Source organism: Pogoniulus pusillus, chromosome 24 (genome assembly GCF_015220805.1).
Source record: "Pogoniulus pusillus isolate bPogPus1 chromosome 24, bPogPus1.pri, whole genome shotgun sequence".
NCBI lineage: Eukaryota > Metazoa > Chordata > Aves > Piciformes > Lybiidae > Pogoniulus > Pogoniulus pusillus.
The window spans coordinates 5,276,520-5,294,970 of record NC_087287.1 but is presented as its reverse complement, the minus strand read 5'-3'; the positions used below and the strand labels follow the sequence as shown (position 1 = coordinate 5,294,970).

The following is an 18,451-nucleotide window of genomic DNA, read 5'->3' as shown; positions in this document are numbered from 1 at the left end:
CCAGTCACCAAGCCTGGCCACAATCAAGCTCATGTGCCTGGACAGGGCTCCTCTTCTTGGCCCCACAGTGCGTAGGAGGGGCTGGATCTGGACCCAGGCACTGCCGAGCCACCCTAGCAAGTGCACCTGGTGCTCTGGGGCTTCTCTTGTGCAACACCTACTATCATAAGGGGAACGTGTGACAGGGGCAGGACTGGAGAGAGAATGGAGGTGCTCACAGACCTGCATGTGTTCCACATAGCAAGGCTGCAGAGCAGAGACGTACCTACAGGGGAGGTGGGTGGCCTTGGTGTAGGCACTGAAGTGCTTCCAGTAGTTGTGGCTGGTGGTGGTGTGCCAGTAACAATTGGCGTTGTCCCCAGAGTGGTCGCGGTGCTGGGAGGAGGCAAGGAGGTGGTGGTGCTGCTGGGAGGATGCACTGTGGTGGTTCTTGTGATGGGAGGCGGTGTGGTGCTGGTGGTGCTGGGAGTAGGAGGTGTCATTGTGCTGCTGAGAGGTGGTACTGTGGTGGTAGTCGTGCTTAGAGGAGGCACAGGGGCACTTGTGGTGCCGATGGGTGGTACCGGGGTGCTCGTGGTGGTGGTATGAAGAGGCACTGTGGTGCTCGTGGTGCCGGGAGGTGGTACAGGAGTGCTAGTGGTGCCGGGTGGAAGAGGCACTGTGGTGCTCGTGGTGCCGGGAGGTGGTACAGGAGTGCTGGTGGTGCCGGGAGGAAGAGGCACTGTGGTGCTCGTGGTGCCAGTAGGTGGTACAGGGGTGCTGGTGGTGCTGGGAGGAAGAGGCACGGTGGTGCTGGTGGTGCCGGGAGGTGGTACAGGAGTGCTGGTGGTGCCAGGAGGAAGAGGCACTGTGGTGCTCGTGGTGCCGGGAGGTGGTACAGGAGTGCTGGTGGTGCCAGGAGGAAGAGGCACTGTGGTGGTCGTGCTGCCAGTAGGTGGTACAGGGGTGCTGGTGGTGCCGGGAGGAAGAGGCACGGTGGTGCTCGTGCTGCCAGTAGGTGGTACAGGGGTGCTGGTGGTGGTGGTAGGAAGAGGCACTGTGGTGGTTGTGGTCCTGGTAGTTGGTACAGGGGTGCTGCTGGTGCCGGGAGGAAGAGGCACTGTAGTGCTGGTGGTGCCGGTAGGTGGTACCGGGGTGCTGGTGGTGCCGGGAGGAAGAGGCACTGTGGTGGTCGTGGTCCTGGTAGTTGGTACAGGGGTGCTGGTGGTGGTGCTAGGAGGAGGCACTGTAGTGCTTGTGGTGCTGGTAGGTGGTACAGGGGTGCTGGTGCTAGGAGGAGGCACTGTAGTGCTTGTGGTGCTGGTAGGTGGTACAGGGGTGCTGGTGCTAGGAGGAGGCACTGTAGTGCTTGTGGTGCTGGTAGGTGGTACAGGGGTGCTGGTGGTGGTGCTAGGAGGAGGCACTGTGGTGCTCGTGGTGCTGGTAGGTGGTACCGGGGTGCTGGTGGTGCCGGGAGGAAGAGGCACTGTGGTGCTCGTGCTGCCAGTAGGTGGTGCCGGGGTACTGGTAGGAAGAGGCACTGTGGTGCTCGTGGTGCCAGTAGGTGGCACCGGGGTGCTGGTGGTGCCGGGAGGAAGAGGCACTGTGGTGCTCGTGGTGCCAGTAGGTGGTACAGGGGTGCTGGTGGTGCTGGGAGGAAGAGGCACGGTGGTGCTGGTGGTGCCGGGAGGTGGTACAGGAGTGCTGGTGGTGCCAGGAGGAAGAGGCACTGTGGTGCTCGTGGTGCTGGGAGGTGGTACAGGAGTGCTGGTGGTGCCAGGAGGAAGAGGCACTGTGGTGCTCATGCTGCCAGTAGGTGGTACAGGGGTGCTGGTGGTGCTGGTAGGAAGAGGCACTGTGGTGCTCGTGGTGCCAGTAGGTGGTACAGGGGTGCTGGTGGTGGTGGTAGGAAGAGGCACTGTGGTGGTTGTGGTCCTGGTAGTTGGTACAGGGGTGCTGCTGGTGCCGGGAGGAAGAGGCACTGTAGTGCTGGTGGTGCCGGTAGGTGGTACCGGGGTGCTGGTGGTGGTGGTAGGAAGAGGCACTGTGGTGGTCGTGGTCCTGGTAGTTGGTACAGGGGTGCTGGTGGTGGTGCTAGGAGGAGGCACTGTAGTGCTTGTGGTGCTGGTAGGTGGTACAGGGGTGCTGGTGCTAGGAGGAGGCACTGTAGTGCTTGTGGTGCTGGTAGGTGGTACAGGGGTGCTGGTGCTAGGAGGAGGCACTGTAGTGCCTGTGGTGCTGGTAGGTGGTACAGGGGTGCTGGTGGTGGTGCTAGGAGGAGGCACTGTAGTGCTTGTGGTGCTGGTAGGTGGTACAGGGGTGCTGGTGGTGCTGGTAGGAAGAGGCACTGTGGTGCTCGTGGTGCCAGTAGGTGGTACAGGGGTGCTGGTGGTGCCGGGAGGAAGAGGCCTGGTGGTGCTGGCGCTGCCAGTAGGTGGTACAGGGGTGCTGGTGGTAGGAAGAGGCACGGTGGTGCTCGTTGTGCCGGTAGGTGGTACAGGGGTGCTGGTGGTGCCAGGAGGAAGAGGCACTGTGGTGCTCGTGGTGCCGGTAGGTGGTACAGGGGTGCTGGTGGTGCCTGGAGGAAGAGGCACTGTGGTGCTCGTGCTGCCGGTAGGTGGTACTGGGGTGCTGGTGGTGCCTGGAGGAAGAGGCACTGTGGTGCTCGTGCTGCCGGTAGGTGGTACAGGGGTGCTGGTGGTGCCTGGAGGAAGAGGCACTGTGGTGCTCATGCTGCCGGTAGGTGGTACAGGGGTGCTGGTGGTGCCAGGAGGAAGAGGCACGGTGGTGCTCCTGGTGGTGGGAGGATGCGGTACTGTGGTGGTGCTGGGAGGTGGTACCGTGGTGGTGGTGGTGCTGGGAGGCGGCGCAGGGGTGGTAGTGGTGGTGGTGCTTGGGGTGCTGTGTTCTATAACACACTCCGGTACGTTAGGGGTGCAGCAGACATTGATCTCGTAGTTGAGGCACACAGGCATGGGGATCAGCCCCCCGATTGTCTGGTCCTTGTTGTTACAGATCAGCCCATGCTCCACGCTGCATTCCACCTTCTGCCCCAGTTCTGCAATGGAATTGTCAGGGAATTTTGATGCTCTGCAGGAAATGTTCTCCACCTTGGCACACTCCCAGGAGGGGATTGCACTCTCAATCCTATCAAAGGTTTCGTAGTCACCATCGTTTCTGTCAGGACTTGGGTAGTACTCATCGATCCAGCCGGTCCAGACACAGGTGCAGTCTGAGGGGCAGCAAAAGGAACAGTTAGACACAGCAGAGCAGAAGAGAACACTCAAGGGAGGTGCTCTGGGCCTCCACTGAACACAAGGCTGGTCCAGGGGCACTTCTACACCAGTCACCAAGCCTGGCCACAATCAAGCTCATGTGCTTGGACAGGGCTCCTCTTCTTGGCCCCACAGTGCGTAGGAGGGGCTGGATCTGGACCCAGGCACTGCCGAGCCACCCTAGCAAGTGCACCTGGTGCTCTTGGGCTTCTCTTGTGCAACACCTACTCTCATAAGGGGAACGTGTGACAGGGGCAGGACTGGAGAGAGAATGGAGGTGCTCACAGACCTGCATGTGTTCCACATAGCAAGGCTGCAGAGCAGAGACGTACCTACAGGGGAGGTGGGTGGCCTTGGTGTAGGCACTGAAGTGCTTCCAGTAGTTGTGGCTGGTGGTGGTGTGCCAGTAACAATTGGCGTTGTCCCCAGAGTGGTCGTGGTGCTGGCAGGATGCACTGTGGTGGTTGTTGTGCTGGGAGGAGGCACCGTGGTGGTAGTGGTGCTGGTTGGAGGCACTGTGGTAGTGGTGCTGGGAGGCGGTGTTGTGGTGGTGCTGGGCGGGTGTGGTGTTGTCGGCTTGGGAGTGGTTGTTGGTACAGGTGGAGGGGTCTTTGTACTCGTGGTTGAAGGTGGTGCTGTTAGAAGCAGTAGGGATGGGTCACTGGGATGTAACAAGCACTGAACATAGGTTTGAACATAAGCAGCTGCCACAAACTGACTGCAGTCAGGCACCTTGAGAGCCTGTATCTCTAGACCTTCCTTTCTGGCTCCAGAGCATTACAGAGCCATGCACACAGTCCTTTCCTAGCACAAAGTCTAGGGATGTTGCTCTAAGGTGCTTCTCACTGAATCTCACATAAAATACCTGCAAGTAGCTGAGATATAAGGAGGAATTAAAGCTCTAGGAAGCTTTCTGTTGGCCTTATTACTCAGAACATCTCATGGACTAAGAGCTGAGAAGAGAAGCTGTGATCTGGGAAGGAAACGAGCAAAGGAATATATTCCTGCCTGTTTGATTTCCTTGTGCTGGAGTACCAGCCTGATGAGGAGGCTCACAGAGTTACCACTAGATACCAGCAGCCACAGACCACAGTTCACAGCAAGTGGCAACCTGCAGAGTGAAGCCTGGCAGAGTAATCCTTCCCCTCCTAGATCCATAACTAAAGGCAAAATTCTGGCATTGAGAGGGGGGGTGCAGGATGAGAAAAAGAAGTTCTGCACAGCCCCACCCAATGCCCAAAACGATGGTACTCTACATCAAGGCTTACTCTAATCTTGTACAACAGGTCCTTCTGGGAATCTTTTCTCCAACAGAAGGATAGAGCTCCAAGCCAGCAGAAGACAGACTACCTGCCTGCTCAGTATCCGCTATAGAGGTGGCATGCCTTTAGTAACCCATAGCAGCCCTTTAGATCCCCTATGGCAAAGCATGAATCTGCTAAATACCTGAAGAAGTTGAAGGTCTCGGTGTGCTGACAGTTGGGGTGGGTTTGGTTGTGGTGGTGGGCCGTGTGGTTGTAGTGGTGGCAGGCACTGTTGTGCTGGCAGTGGTTGTCGTTGGTGTTGAAGTTGGTTTTGTCTCACAGGAGGTTTCTTGCCACTTACAGCAGTTTACCCTGATTTCATAGTTGTAGCAAAGTTCCCACATAGTGACATCTTGCTCCTCGTTTCTGCAGATCAGCCCATAAGTAACATTGCACTCCACTTTCTGGCCAAGCTCCTCTAAGCTCAGATCAGGCATATTTTTAGCCCTGCACTGGATTTTTTCAGGAGCTTCACAGATTTTGTCTCCATGTTTCTTTCTTATAGCCTCGTAGGTTTCATAGTCACCGCCATCCACTTCTGGATTGCTGACATCAAACCATTCAGTCCAGTCACAGACTAACTCCAAGCATGGAGCTGCAAGGAAAGGCAGAGAGTCAGCACCTGAGCTTCCTGCAAGCATGCTGAGAGAATCCATTTTGCATCCTGTTCTAGCAAGGAGCACAGCAATGCACTACAACTTGTCATTCTTCTGAGAGAAGACGACACCAAGTTAGGTGGCAGTGTTGATCTGTAGGAGGGTAGGGAAGCTCTGCAGAGACACTTGGATAGGTTGGATCCATGGCTAATGTTAATGGCATGAGCTTCAACACTAACAAATGCCAGCTCTTGCACTTGGGCCACAACAATCCCAAGCAACGCTACAGGCCTGGGGCAGTGTGGCTGGAAAGCTGCCTGGAGAAAGGGATCTGGGGGTTGCAGTTGGCAAGCAACTGAACATGAGCCAGCAGTGTGCCCAGCTGGCAAAGAAAGCTGATTGGTATCCTAGCTAGAAATGCTGTGTCCAGCAGCACCAAGGAGGTGATTGTCCCCTTGGACTTAGCTCTGGTGGCCACACCTCAAGTGTTGTGTTCAGTTTTGGGCACCTCAACACAAGAGAGACATGGAGGTGCTGGAGCCAGTGCAGAGGAGGGCAACGAAGCTGGGAAGGGCCTGGAGAACAAATCTTAGGAGAAGCAACTGAAGGAGCTGGAGATGGTTAGTTTGAGGAAGAGGAGGCTGAGGGGAAGCCTCATGTCTGTCTACAGCTACCCAAAAGGAGGTTGTGGAGAGGTTGGTGCTGGTCACTTCTCACAGGTAATGTGTCATGGAAGAAGAGAGAATGGCCTCAAGCTTCAACTGGGTAAGCTTAGACTAGGTATTAGGAAAAAAATATTCCCAACAAGAGTGGTCAGAGATTGGAATGGGCTGCCCAGGGAGGAGGTGGAGTCATCAATCCTGGGTGTGCTTTAAAATCATTTGGCTGTGGTGCTTGGGGATATGGTTTAGAGTGCACCTTGTAGAGCAGGGTTAGTGGTTGGACTTGGTTATCCTGAGGGGCTTTTCTGACCCGAATGTTTCAGTGCTCCTGTGAGAAACAAGCTCTAACATTGGTTCTGCAGTACCAGGGGGTTCAATCGGAAGCTTTGCATCAAAATAAAGTTACAAGCTGAAACCTTGCAAAGTCTTTTTCCTTTCTATATTAACACATTTTTGCAAGTTATTTATCTTTTAAACATTTCCCCCCATCTTTAATTTACTCTTCCTTTAAATGTTACTTGGACATTTTTTGCTAACTTAGTTTTCTGTTTAATACTTACTTGTAGTCAGTGGAGGTCTTGGTGTTGTAACTGAAACAGAAGGGGAAAAGGTTACTCCATCAGGTGCAAGCTTTAAAATACAATTCAATACTTAATACTAGTTTTTAATAGCTTAATTATGGGGTTTTTTATTAAAATATATATTAGTTTTAAATAGCTGATTTTTTTTTGCTGAAGTACAGTATTTTATATTAGTCTCAAATAGCCTAATTATGTTATTTTTAGGCTAAAATAAACATATACTATCAGTGTTAAATAGCCTAATTACATCTTTTAGGCTAAAATAAAATATATAATACCAGTTTAAAATGCCCTAGTTTGGTGTGATGGTTTTTTTTTGCTAAAATAACATTAGTTTTCAATATCTGAATTCTATTTTGGGGCTAAAATAAAATAACAATAGTTTAAAATATCCTAATTACAGCTTTTTGTTGAAAATAAGATATATGATACCAGTTTTAAACAGCCCTATTTTATTTTGGCTAAAATAAAACTAGTTTTAAAGTAGCCTAATTTTATATATTTTTTTTGTCTAAGATAATATTAGTTTTTAATACTCTATTTTTTTCCCCCAAAATAAAACATATAGTCTTAGTTTTAATCATCCTAATTATTTTGGGGTGGGGGGGCTAAAATAAAATACATAATATTAGTTCTAAATATCCTAATTAACATTTTTGTTTGGCTGAGGCTACTGGGACAATTTCTCCTCTCCCAGCAGGATATTATGGTGCTAACATACATTTTTTTGGTCAGAAGTATGCAGACACCCTCTACATTTATAATTACTTTTTCCTTCCACGAGGTGCAAATCAACTCAAGGTGCACCAAAGTAAATATCTCTCATGAGATAAACATGTTCTTAGCTTTTGCTCTGCACCAGCTCTAAGCCTGCATTTTCTACACTCTACCTTTCATATCTTTCCCTTAAAGAAAATGATTTGTAGCTGTGCATCTCTTTGGAAGATTTACCTGTGCTGGTAAGAGTGCTGGTAGGTGTTGGGGTGGAAGTGGTGGTCGGTGAGGACGTTGGACAAGGGTAAGTGCTTCCAGGAACCACAGAGCCGTTTTCCGCGCAGATGTAGGTTATGCATATTTCACCCTGCTGTATGTGTGTCACAATTTCACCCACTTCATAACTTGTTCCATTGACAATACAAGGACAGCCTGCAAGAAAGAGCTTTATTAGGCCATTTTTCTACTACCAGCCAAGAGAAAAAAGCAAAAGACTTATGAGCTAGTAAGCATTTATGAGACTTGTGCTGCTTTCAACCTGGAGCTTAGATCTAATACATTGCACTCATCTGTACATTTAGAGCAACATTACAGAATCACAGAATTAATAAGGCTGGAAAAGACCTTCAAGATCATCAAAACATACTTAAAGCCCTGCAAGAAGGATAGATGCTAGGAACAAGTTCTTTACCATGAGGGTTGTGGAACACTGGAACAGATTGCCCAGGGAGCTGGTTGAGGCTTCATCCCGGGAGATATTCAAGGTGAGGCTCAACAGGGCAACCTGATCTAGCTAGTTGGGGATGTCCCTAGCTCTAGGGAAGTTTTCCCCCCCTCTACTCTGCCTTGGTGAGACTACACCTGGAATACTGTGTCCAGTTTTGGGCTCCCCAGTTCAAGAGAGACAGGGACCTGCTGGAAAGAGTCCAGAGGAGAGCCACGAGGATGACTAGGGGACTTGAGCATCTCCTCTGCGAAGAGAGACTGAAAGCCCTGGGGTTGTTTAGTCTGGAGAAGACTAGGAGGAGATCTGATCAGTGTGTACAAATAGCTGAGGGGTGGGTATCAAGTGGCTGGGGCCAAGCTCTTTTCACTGGTCAGCAGCAATAAAACAAGGAGCAATAGATACAAACTGGAACATAGATTGTTTCACCTCAGTATGAAGAGAAACCTCTTTACAGTAAGGGTGACAGGAGCCCTGGAACAGGCTTCTATGGGGGGTTTGGAGTCTCCTTCTCTGGAGACTTTCCAAACCCACCTGAACACATTCTTGTGTGAACTACCTTGGGTGATCCTGTTTGGCAGGGGGGTCAGACTCTACCTTTCAAGGTTCCTTCTGACCTCTAACATCCTGAGATTCTATGGTAATCCTACACACTCTGGAAGTGCAGACTCTTCTACTGAGATCTTTGGATATGGGACATGTGGAAAAGGAATAAGGGGACATAAGAAAAGATTGGACAAGCAGAGCTAACAGCAAAGTTTAGTGAAGGTGTTGCCAAATTTTCTTTGGCCACAACTTTCACTTATTCCAAACCAGTAGTAAATATTTTGCAGAGGCAGACACAGCAGGTTTATGTCTGCTTTTCTCTTTCATCTGCAGAAAAACCCAAACATTATTTACCTGGGAGTGGTGTGCACTCGATCGATCCTGAGGGGGTGCAGACACTAAAAGCAAAACATTCAAAATATTAAAACATTAGCAAAACATTCACAGAATCACAGAATCAGTCAGGGTTGGAAGAGACCACAAGGATCATCCAGTTCCAACCCCCCTGCCATGGGCAGAGACACCCTACCCTAGAGCAGGCTGCCCACAGCCTCATCCAACCTGGCCTTGAACACCTCCAGGAAGGGAGCAGCCACAACCTCCCTGGGCAACCTGTGCCAGTGTCTCACCACCTTCACTGGGAAGAACTCCCTAACATCTAGTTTGAATCTCTCTTCTTCCAGTTTAAACCCATTACCCCTTGTCCTGCCATTATAAGACCTTCTGAATAGTCTCTCCTGAGCCTTCCTGTAGCCCCCTTCAGATACTGAAAGGCTACTCTAAGGTCTCCTTGAAGCCATCTCTTCTCCAGGCTGCAGAGGCCCAGCTATTGTAGCCTGTCTTCCTAACAGAGCTGCTCCAGCCCTCTCATCATCTTTGTGGCCCTCCTCTGCACTCATTCTAACAGTGTGATGTCCTTCTTTTGTTGGGGGCTCCAGAACTGCACACAGGACTCCAGGTGGGGTCTCAGAAGAGCAGAGTCAAGGGGCAGAATCCCCTCCCTTGCTCTGCTGGCCACACTGCTCTTGCTGCAGCCCAGCACAGGGTTGCTGTCTGCTGTTTCTACAGATAAGTGCTAGACTACACTACACAGTTTTTCAGCTGAAGTTTCATTTCTATTTACTTCAGACCCAGCAAACAAAATGAAGGGCTGAGCATACAGAAATTCTTTCCTGAATTACCAGAAATGAGTTTGGGGATTCCCCCCCCACCTCCTTTTTTGCTTTTACCATTTTGTACAATTCTGTTCTGTGATTGTCTCGTTCCCAACAGGGATGTAAGTTCCATTGATGTAACAACCACACTGATCCGCCTGGACACATTCCTTGGTCTCTTCATTATAAACAGGCTTCTCAGGAGGGCATCTGGGGTAGCAACCTGTTGATGATAACAAATAGAACAGGATATAGGATGAAGGCAAAGTACAAAGAGCTAACTCAATGACTGGATGCCTCTTGAAGATAATTGATTCTCACTGAATCAAAGATAGTGAAAGAAACCTCCAAGTTCCAATTCACATTCATCCTTAGTCTTCCCAGAAGACTTAAACAATTCTAATTGGTAATACTGAGATGAGGAAGACAATAGAAAAGTTTAATAATTAAAAGAAAATAGAGAAGTTGTATTATCCAAGTTCAAAAAACTTGGAGAAAGCCAAAAAACCTTGGATCAATTGATATTCACTTCTGTTGGCAGCCAGTAACTTTAAGATGAAGAAACTTCCCAGTGCTTTACAGATCTTGTAGTATCAATTACACTGAGTGGCTCCATTAGTACTTTTTCCACTACATCTGTTGGAAAACTAGACCTCAATCAGGTATCTTTAGTAGCCCAAACATCTCCACTTTGAGTAGATAATTCATGATCTATAAGGTCCCTTCCAACCTAAACCTTGGATCACAGCAGTCTCCATAATATGAGATTCTTTTTCACTTCTCAAGCAGAAGAACTTTCACCTATTCATATAGTATCTACAAATTAAATAGACTGGAGGTAGCCCTGCCCTAATTCTCTGATTTTGTGGCCTTCCTCAAGAATTCAATATATAGCAGCAACAGTGTGGCTGATACCAAAGATATTTTCCACCATAAAGGGAGGAGGGTGCTGTACATTTATAAAGTCAAAATGCATAAAGAATTAAAAGGTTACAACCCCCCACCTATCAGCTACTTGCTTCTTTGCCACTTGTAAGGCTTTCCCTTCTGTTGAAATGCCTCAGGATGGGATGTAAAATAATAATGGTGTCATAAATTTATGTGTTTCAAGCAAAAAACTACTCTTATGACTGACAGCAACACAGCTATCTCCCACTGGTGTTAATAAACTACATTATGGGAAGTAGTTGTGGAAGAATGGAGACAGATTCAACATAACAGGTTTAGGAGCAGCACTCCCAGGTGGACTGACTTTTCTTTATTCACTAAATGAAACCCAGTACAAAAATGTCAGGGAATCCCCTACCTTCCAGGTATGGTACTGTGAAGTTGGTGCTGACGTTATTAATGATCCTGCAGGTCATGATCTCTTTGCCACAAGGCTCATAGTGCCATTCACACTCATCAGGAGGGTTGTAGTAGTCACAGAAAATTGCTAGTGAGAGAAAAAGGGTTGATCAAAACCATGGCTGTCAGAATGCAGCTCAGATTAAACCTTAAAAAGCATAAGCTAAATGAAATTACACATCAAGACAGCAGCTTCTGCTCTTCACTGATTATCAAGGAAAATGGAAAGATGACTTGAAACCTAACCTTAATACAAAGAGAGGGAAAGGATGGAAAGGAAAAGAGGGGGGGAAGGAAAGGAAAAGAGGGGGGGAAGGAAAGGAAAAGAGGGGGGGAAGGAAAGGAAAAGAGGGGGGGAAGGAAAGGAAAAGAGGGGGGGAAGGAAAGGAAAAGAGGGGGGGGAAGGAAAGGAAAAGAGGGGGGGAAGGAAAGGAAAAGAGGGGGGGAAGGAAAGGAAAAGAGGGGGGGAAGGAAAGGAAAAGAGGGGGGGGAAGGAAAGGAAAAGAGGGGGGGAAGGAAAGGAAAAGAGGGGGGGAAGGAAAGGAAAAGAGGGGGGAAGGAAAGGAAAAGAGGGGGGGAAGGAAAGGAAAAGAGGGGGGGAAGGAAAGGAAAAGAGGGGGGGAAGGAAAGGAAAAGAGGGGGGAAGGAAAGGAAAAGAGGGGGGGAAGGAAAGGAAAAGAGGGGGGGAAGGAAAGGAAAAGAGGGGGGGAAGGAAAGGAAAAGAGGGGGGGAAGGAAAGGAAAAGAGGGGGGGGAAGGAAAGGAAAAGAGGGGGGGAAGGAAAGGAAAAGAGGGGGGGAAGGAAAGGAAAAGAGGGGGGGAAGGAAAGGAAAAGAGGGAGAGAAGGAAAGGAAAAGAGGGAGGGAAGGAAAGGAAAAGAGGGAGGGAAGGAAAGGAAAAGAGGGGGGGAAGGAAAGGAAAAGAGGGTGGGGAAGGAAAGGAAAAGAGGGGGGGGGGAAGGAAAGGAAAAGAGGGGGGGAAGGAAAGGAAAAGGGGGGGGGGGGGGAAGTGAGGAAGGGGAGGGAGGGGGGAAAAAAAACAAAGAGGGGGAAAGGAAAGCCAGGCTGAATAAAAGATAACTGAAATAGGCAGATTTACTACTGCTGTTTGATCCCTGATACACTGAAAACAAATTGCATTGCTTAAGCCAGCACAACCTTGGCATGAGAGGATGAAGGATTTGTTGGATAGGCTTTGTGATGACAGCTAGAAAAATACAGGTGAGTGTAAGTGTTACTCACGGCATATATCAGGAGTTCTCCAGAAAACACAAGCCTCAGCCTTGGTACATTCTTGAGCGTATGCAGCAACTGCAGAACAGAAGCACTCACAGTCTCCACCACTGTCACAAGAGCAGGCATCATGAACACAGGCTTCATAGAAAGGCTTTGGGTCCACCTGTTGAGGAAAGAAATAATGCCTCAGCTCAGCTCCAAATTACTTTCAAGGTCAAAAAGCTCTGGATATGTCTTGAGATAAGGAAATGGAGTTCAGAAATGAGACTGATTCAAAGAATTACCAAACCACAAACATTACAGGCTTGAAGTTTGGATGATAATAATAATATAGGGCCTTCAGAATCAACAGCTTTTAAATCTACCACAGAAGTGAGAAGCAGACTGGAGTAAAATAAGATCAAAACATTGACCTTCAGTGTAAATTATTAGGTTCCTTCTTTCCTTCCAAACCATTTGGGCATTTTTTGTCTGTGTGCTCAGCAAACTATTTAGCTGCCCTGAGTTCCCTCTTTGAAAAAATAAAGTCCCTGGCAGTGCACACATTTTCTAACAGAGCTCCGTTTTACTGCTCTCAAACCCAAGGTAGATTGATGCCTGTGAGGTCTTGAAGCAAGCTTTGTTAACAGAGCGGTGACCAATATCAGAAAGCAGACATGAAGCAGGGAGCTCTTCCTCTCCCAGCTCAAAACCATTGGCCCTCATCCTAGTACTCCTAGCCCTTGTCAAAGGTCCCCCTCCAGCTCTCCTGAAGCCCCTTCAGGTACAACATGGAGGCACAGTCCTAGGGCTAAACCTGTTGACACTTCACGATCTCAGTGCTTCCCTACAAGATTCTTCCTGCAGGTGGGCTATTAAAAGAGAGCAGTGGGCTCCTTCACAGCCACCGTTCAAGTACAGAAGGCATTGAGCTCTATTTGTCCACCTCTTCATTTGTAATGAATCACAGAATCAGTCAGGGTTGGAAGGAGCCACAACGATCATCCAGTTCCAGCCCGCCCTGCCATGGCCAGGGACACCTCACACTACATCAGGCTGTCCAGAGCCTCATCCAGCCTGGCCTTAAACACCTCCAGGGATGAGACTTCCACCACCTCCCTGGACAAGCCATTCCAAGTTCTCATGGTGAAGAACTTCTTCCTAACATCCAGTCTGAATCTACTCATTTCTAGCTTTGCTCCACTGCCCCCAGTCCTATCACTGCCTGACAGCCTAAAAAGTCCCTCCCCAGCTCTGTGGTAGCCCCCCCTTAAGATACTGAAATGGTCTCTCTGCTCCTGCCCCTCTACAAACCTTGGAGTGACAGATTTTGAAGACTTCACTCTGGATGATGCTGCACTCTTTCTCTGCCCAGGACTTCCGATGTGGCTTTAGGTCACAGGGCTTAATTTCACTGGTGGCATCTGGGCACATTGAGGATTGTTTCCAGGAATTCCCAAACTTCAAAGCACTGGTTTCCTGCAGCCCACTCCTTGTTGTAAAGTCATTGTTAGACTTGCCATCGAAGGTGCCACACAGACCACACACTTTGCCCTGGTGAAGAGAATCAACAGCTTTTAAATCTACCACAGAAGTGAGAAGCAGACTGGAGTAAAATAAGAGCAAAACATTGACCTTCAGTGTAAATTATTAGTTTCCTTCTTTCCTTCCAAGCCATTTGGAAGGCCACAATAATCATAGAATGGTTTAGGCTGGAAAGGACCTCAAGAATCATCCAGTTTCTACCCCCTTTCATAGGCAGGGACACTTCCCACTAGAACAGGTCACTTAAGGCCTCATCCAACCTGGTCTTGAACACCTCCAGGGTGGGAGCAACCACAGCCTCCCTGGGCAACCTTTACCCTTCAGATGCTGGAAGGCCACTGCAAGGTCTCCTCAAAGCCTTCCCCTCTTCAGGCTGCAGAGCCCCAGCTCTTGTAGCCAGTCCTCATAGCAGAGGTGCTCCAGCCCTGTGATATCTTTGTGGCTCTCTTCTAGACTCACTCTAACAGTTTGATGTCCTTCTTGTGCTGGAGGCTCCAGAACTGCACACAGTGTCTGCCTGAAGCCTCCTCTTCTTCAGTCTGAACAACTCCAGTTTCCTCTGCCTGTAGATCTCATCTATCCATTCATTCTACTACTTCTGGAAAAGACAGGTAGGTCCTAACCTTGAAATCAGGGGTCAGCTTGATGAACACTGTGGTCTTCTTATCCCAAATAAGCATCACACCATTGCTGGCCTCAATAACGAGGTAGAGGCCAACTGTCCTGTTCCAATAGCGCACATCATCACCAACGTCACGCTGAATCTCTTTGTAGTCTTTGTTCTCCAACTTCAGCTCTGTTTTCTGAAAGGCAAAAAGGGAAGTATTAGAACACTCAGTTCGATGATGAAACAAACTATTAGATGCTTGTAACAATGCAGCTCTTTCCAAAGCCAATAGCTCAAAGTCTGGGCTGGCTTTCCAAGATGACAGAAAGTGGTCTAGAATGTTGGAGAGAGGATTTGGTACCTGAGAATCTCCACCTTTACAGAGACTCTAATCTTTAGTTAGAGTCATAGAATTATCAGGACCTCAAGGATCACCAAGTCCAATCATTATTTACTTCTACCAAGCCTGGTACTAAATCATGCCCCTTAGCACCACGTCTGTTTGTTGTATGTAAACACAGAATCATAAAATCAAACAGGTTGGAAGAGAGCTCCAAGCTCATCCAGTCCAACCTAGCACCCAGCCCTATCCAGTCAACCAGACCATGGCACTAAGTGCCCCAGCCAGGCTTGGCTTCAACACCTCCAGGGATGGCAACTCCACCACCTCCCTGGGCAGCCCTTCCCAATGCCAATCACTCTATCTGCCAACAACTTCCTCCTAACAGCCAGCCTAGACCTCCCCTGGCACAACTTGAGACTGTGTCCCCTTGTTCTATTGTTGGTTGCCTGGGAGAGGAGCCCAACCCCATCTGGCTACAACCTCCTTTCAGGCAGTTGTAGAGAGCAATGACGTCACCCCTGAGCCTCCTCTTCTCAATATAGCTGCTTTTAGGGATGTGGCTTTGGAGGTTTATTTCTTTTTGACATGCTTGAATACTGCTGTTTACTCACTGAGTATCATTACTCACCCCAAGAAATATCTTAATAGCCTTTGAGCAGGTGACTCCTGTAGTTCCACAAGGGACATTCTCTGTGATGATGCTGAACGAGCCAGTAGAATTACTGCCACTACAAAAATCCTATTGAAAAGAGAGGGTGGGGGGAGGTGGAATTAAAAAAAAAAAGAGCATAAGAAAATTAGGTAGAATATTTAATTTTGAGTTCAATCTCACAATAATAAACATCTCCACAATGTATAAATCTTTGCTGGGTGTTGTGGTAGGTTTGAGAGGCCCAAAATAGTCTTATATATGTCCTGCCTTGCCTAGGCATGGTTTTCTGCTCTATGAGAGAGGCAAGCATGGGAAAGGGACACAAAAGGACCTGTAGCCACTTATTCTGACCTGCCCAGAGTCCTGTGGTAAACAAGGTACACACACTTAGCTTGTGCAGGGCCCGTGCTTTTCCCAAATTTGGACAAAAGCAAGCTTATGGCTTTGCCTAATATGGTAAGGTTTGGCTAAGTGCCATCCTGATTGGCTACTCTGTGTCCAAAGGGCAATTAATCTTGGCCTGCACTGACAAAAGGAGACATGCAGGTGAACAACCTGCTTTTCTGCTGTGCTCTCTGCCATGCTCAGCTGTGCTCTGCTGTTGCCTGCTGCAACTGCCTACTGCCTTCTTGTTTGCTGGTAAACTCCACTGCCACGAGTTACCAGGAGCAGAGCCTGGATGTCTGCACGCAACCAGCCTATGTGGTCAGCATGACATAGTACTGAGACTGCATGACATCCTGCCTCTGCACCAAAAAGTCCTGCTTAGAAGTCCTGGACATACACAGATCATCCAGAAGAAGCCAGGAGACAAGGTCAGAGATTATCTACCTCCTTTCCCCAGAAGCCTGGGAGGAACCAAATCTCAACATCTGACAAGACAGAGTCCCCTGAAAGCATTTAGGCACTGTCTGGACTGTGGCCAAGCCCCACGTGTCAGGTAATAGTAATTTGTGAGTAAATGCTTCAATGCCTCTTTGTAATTCTCCACAAGCAGAAGGAGCTCCTTGAGCCCATCTATTGGCATACTGACAGCAAGCAGCGTTTGACCATGGGGATCTTCTCTTCCAGTTCAATTAATGCTTCTATATTTTGCTGGTTATTACTGGGCCTAGACAGTATCCATAGAATGCTTCCACGACCACGTAAGAAATGAAATATTAATTCTGATTGGCAGTTGGGAGTGGTGAGAGTTCAGAACATCAAAATTCAGAGCCAACACTCATTTTGGCACAAAAAATCACTTTGTGTTAATTGATTTCCCTTTGCAACACTGGGGCTGCGTATGTGAAATCCTACACTCATCTTTGCAGGTGTACAGACACTCTACTCTGCAGACACAGACCTTGTTGAGACAGCCTCATGTCTGGCAAAATCTGTGTACAGGGCTAACCCTCCAGGGGGAGTGACCTTGAACCTGACCCTAGGTGGTCTTGACTGCCCCCCAGGGGTGGGTTTGAACACTACCAGGTGATGGTTAGCTCACTCCCCCTTCCTGTCTAAAGAGCCACAAAAGCAGGGGGACTTCCTGTTCTCTCTCTCTCTCTCTGTGCTCCCTGCCTCCCTGCTTACCAGTATCACCACTCTGTTCCTGGCTCTCTTTGCCTTACCACGTGCCCATCACCAACGAGGCAAACAAACTCATTGCCATCAACATCTGGTTGTATTGACACATTTTGTATCTTGTTTTCCCTTCCCTATACCTTTGTAACTTCCCTACCTCAGATACCTTTTTAATTTATTGTTAAACTTTGCTTCTTTTTACCTTCCAAATTTGAGTGAGATTATTGATTTGGATGTGCTTACTTTTTCCTCTCTCTACCTCTAATTCCTTCTTTTGGGAAAGAAGGGGGAAGAGGGAAGGGCACTATCAATTGTTATTGGTTCTATCAAATTTATTTGAGTCTCTGGAAATTTAAATTAGAACCCAGACAATCTGGGAAACAAATTGGACAATGAAACAAAATGAAGACTGTGTATATTTAAATAGAAATGGATTTGGGTTTCTAAACCTAGAAGTTGGATTTATTTCAGAATCAATCATGAGCTGTTTGTTCTCATGATGTAGCAGCCCTGGTACATACAGCTTCACAGAAAAAAAAAAACCAACAACTCTACCAACACATTTATGCTGCTTGCCTGCACTGAAAACACAGAGTTTATATTGGCATGATGTGCAGACACCTCAGGTAGAGTGATGGCAGGCAACAGGAAATGAGGAAACAAAGAAAGGAAACCATGGGATGCCAGGTCAGGCCTGATGAGCATTACCTGAGTCGCCACATATTCACAGCTGCCATCAAAGTCATAGAATTTCCCATCAAAGGTGATGTAATGGCCACTTCCATAGATCATACAAGTCCCATAGCATATTTGTTCAGAGCAGCTCCAAACTCCTTTTTGGCATGTGCTGGAAAAGAGAAGAGGAGGTGAATTTTCACATCCTGTTTGGAAAGCTGCAAAACACAAATCCAAGTAGCTGCCTGGAGAGAGGCTGAGGGACCTGGGGCTTTTTAGGCTGCAGAAGAGAAGGCTGAGAGGAGATCTAATAAATGTTTATAAATATCTGAGGCCTGGGGGTTAGGATGGTGGGACAGGCTCTGCTCACTTGCTGCCTGGGATAAGACAAGGAGCAATGTATGGAAGCTGCAGCACAGGAGATTCCACCTCAACACAAGGAGGAACTTCTTTACTGTAAGGGTCACATAACACTGGCACAGATCCCCCAGAGAGAGGTTGTGGAGTCTCCTTCTCTGGAGCCTTTCAAGGCCTGTCTGGATGTGTTCCTGTGTGACCTGAGCTAGATTGTATGGTCCTGCTGTGGCAGGGGGGGTTGGACTCGATGATCTCTTTGGGTCCTTTCCAATTCCTAACATTCTGTGACCTTGTGAACATGCACCATACCTGTCTGAGTGTGACAGTGTCTTAAAGTCTCAATTTCAAAAGCTTAGCCTGGTTTTAAGCCTTTAACATCATGTTTAAGCAGTCACATTTTTTAGATGTAGATATCCTAGTATTTATATTTTAAAGTGAGGGCATTTTTTCCCCAGTAAGAGCTGCCTACTCTCAGCTTTCCTCAGGTAGCCAAAAAGCCCTGCCTTAGGGCTGCACCTCAAAAAAATGGCAACTCCCATGAGGAAAGAGGCAGCAGTGTTCTCCTCTGCCACTCAATTTTGCCACTTAAGGCAAAATATGAAGGTTGAAGTGCA

At 48.3% G+C, this 18,451-nt stretch overlaps 1 protein-coding gene across 1 annotated transcript in view; it reads right to left on the bottom strand.

Annotated features, from left to right (window-relative positions):
• MUC2 (mucin 2, oligomeric mucus/gel-forming) overlaps positions 1-18,451 on the bottom strand; it is a 64,679-nt gene that overhangs the window by 21,208 nt on the left and 25,020 nt on the right. Inside the window, exons 20-32 of the mRNA XM_064163995.1 lie at positions 17,514-17,652; positions 15,219-15,329; positions 14,264-14,443; positions 13,410-13,649; positions 12,123-12,279; positions 10,842-10,970; positions 9,611-9,758; positions 8,736-8,779; positions 7,349-7,543; positions 6,377-6,406; positions 4,701-5,153; positions 3,587-3,889; positions 266-3,211 (exon numbers count right to left, since the gene is read on the bottom strand). Coding sequence (XP_064020065.1) covers positions 266-3,211; positions 3,587-3,889; positions 4,701-5,153; positions 6,377-6,406; positions 7,349-7,543; positions 8,736-8,779; positions 9,611-9,758; positions 10,842-10,970; positions 12,123-12,279; positions 13,410-13,649; positions 14,264-14,443; positions 15,219-15,329; positions 17,514-17,652 — 5,075 coding nt within the window. The remainder of the gene's footprint in view (positions 1-265; positions 3,212-3,586; positions 3,890-4,700; positions 5,154-6,376; positions 6,407-7,348; positions 7,544-8,735; positions 8,780-9,610; positions 9,759-10,841; positions 10,971-12,122; positions 12,280-13,409; positions 13,650-14,263; positions 14,444-15,218; positions 15,330-17,513; positions 17,653-18,451) is intronic.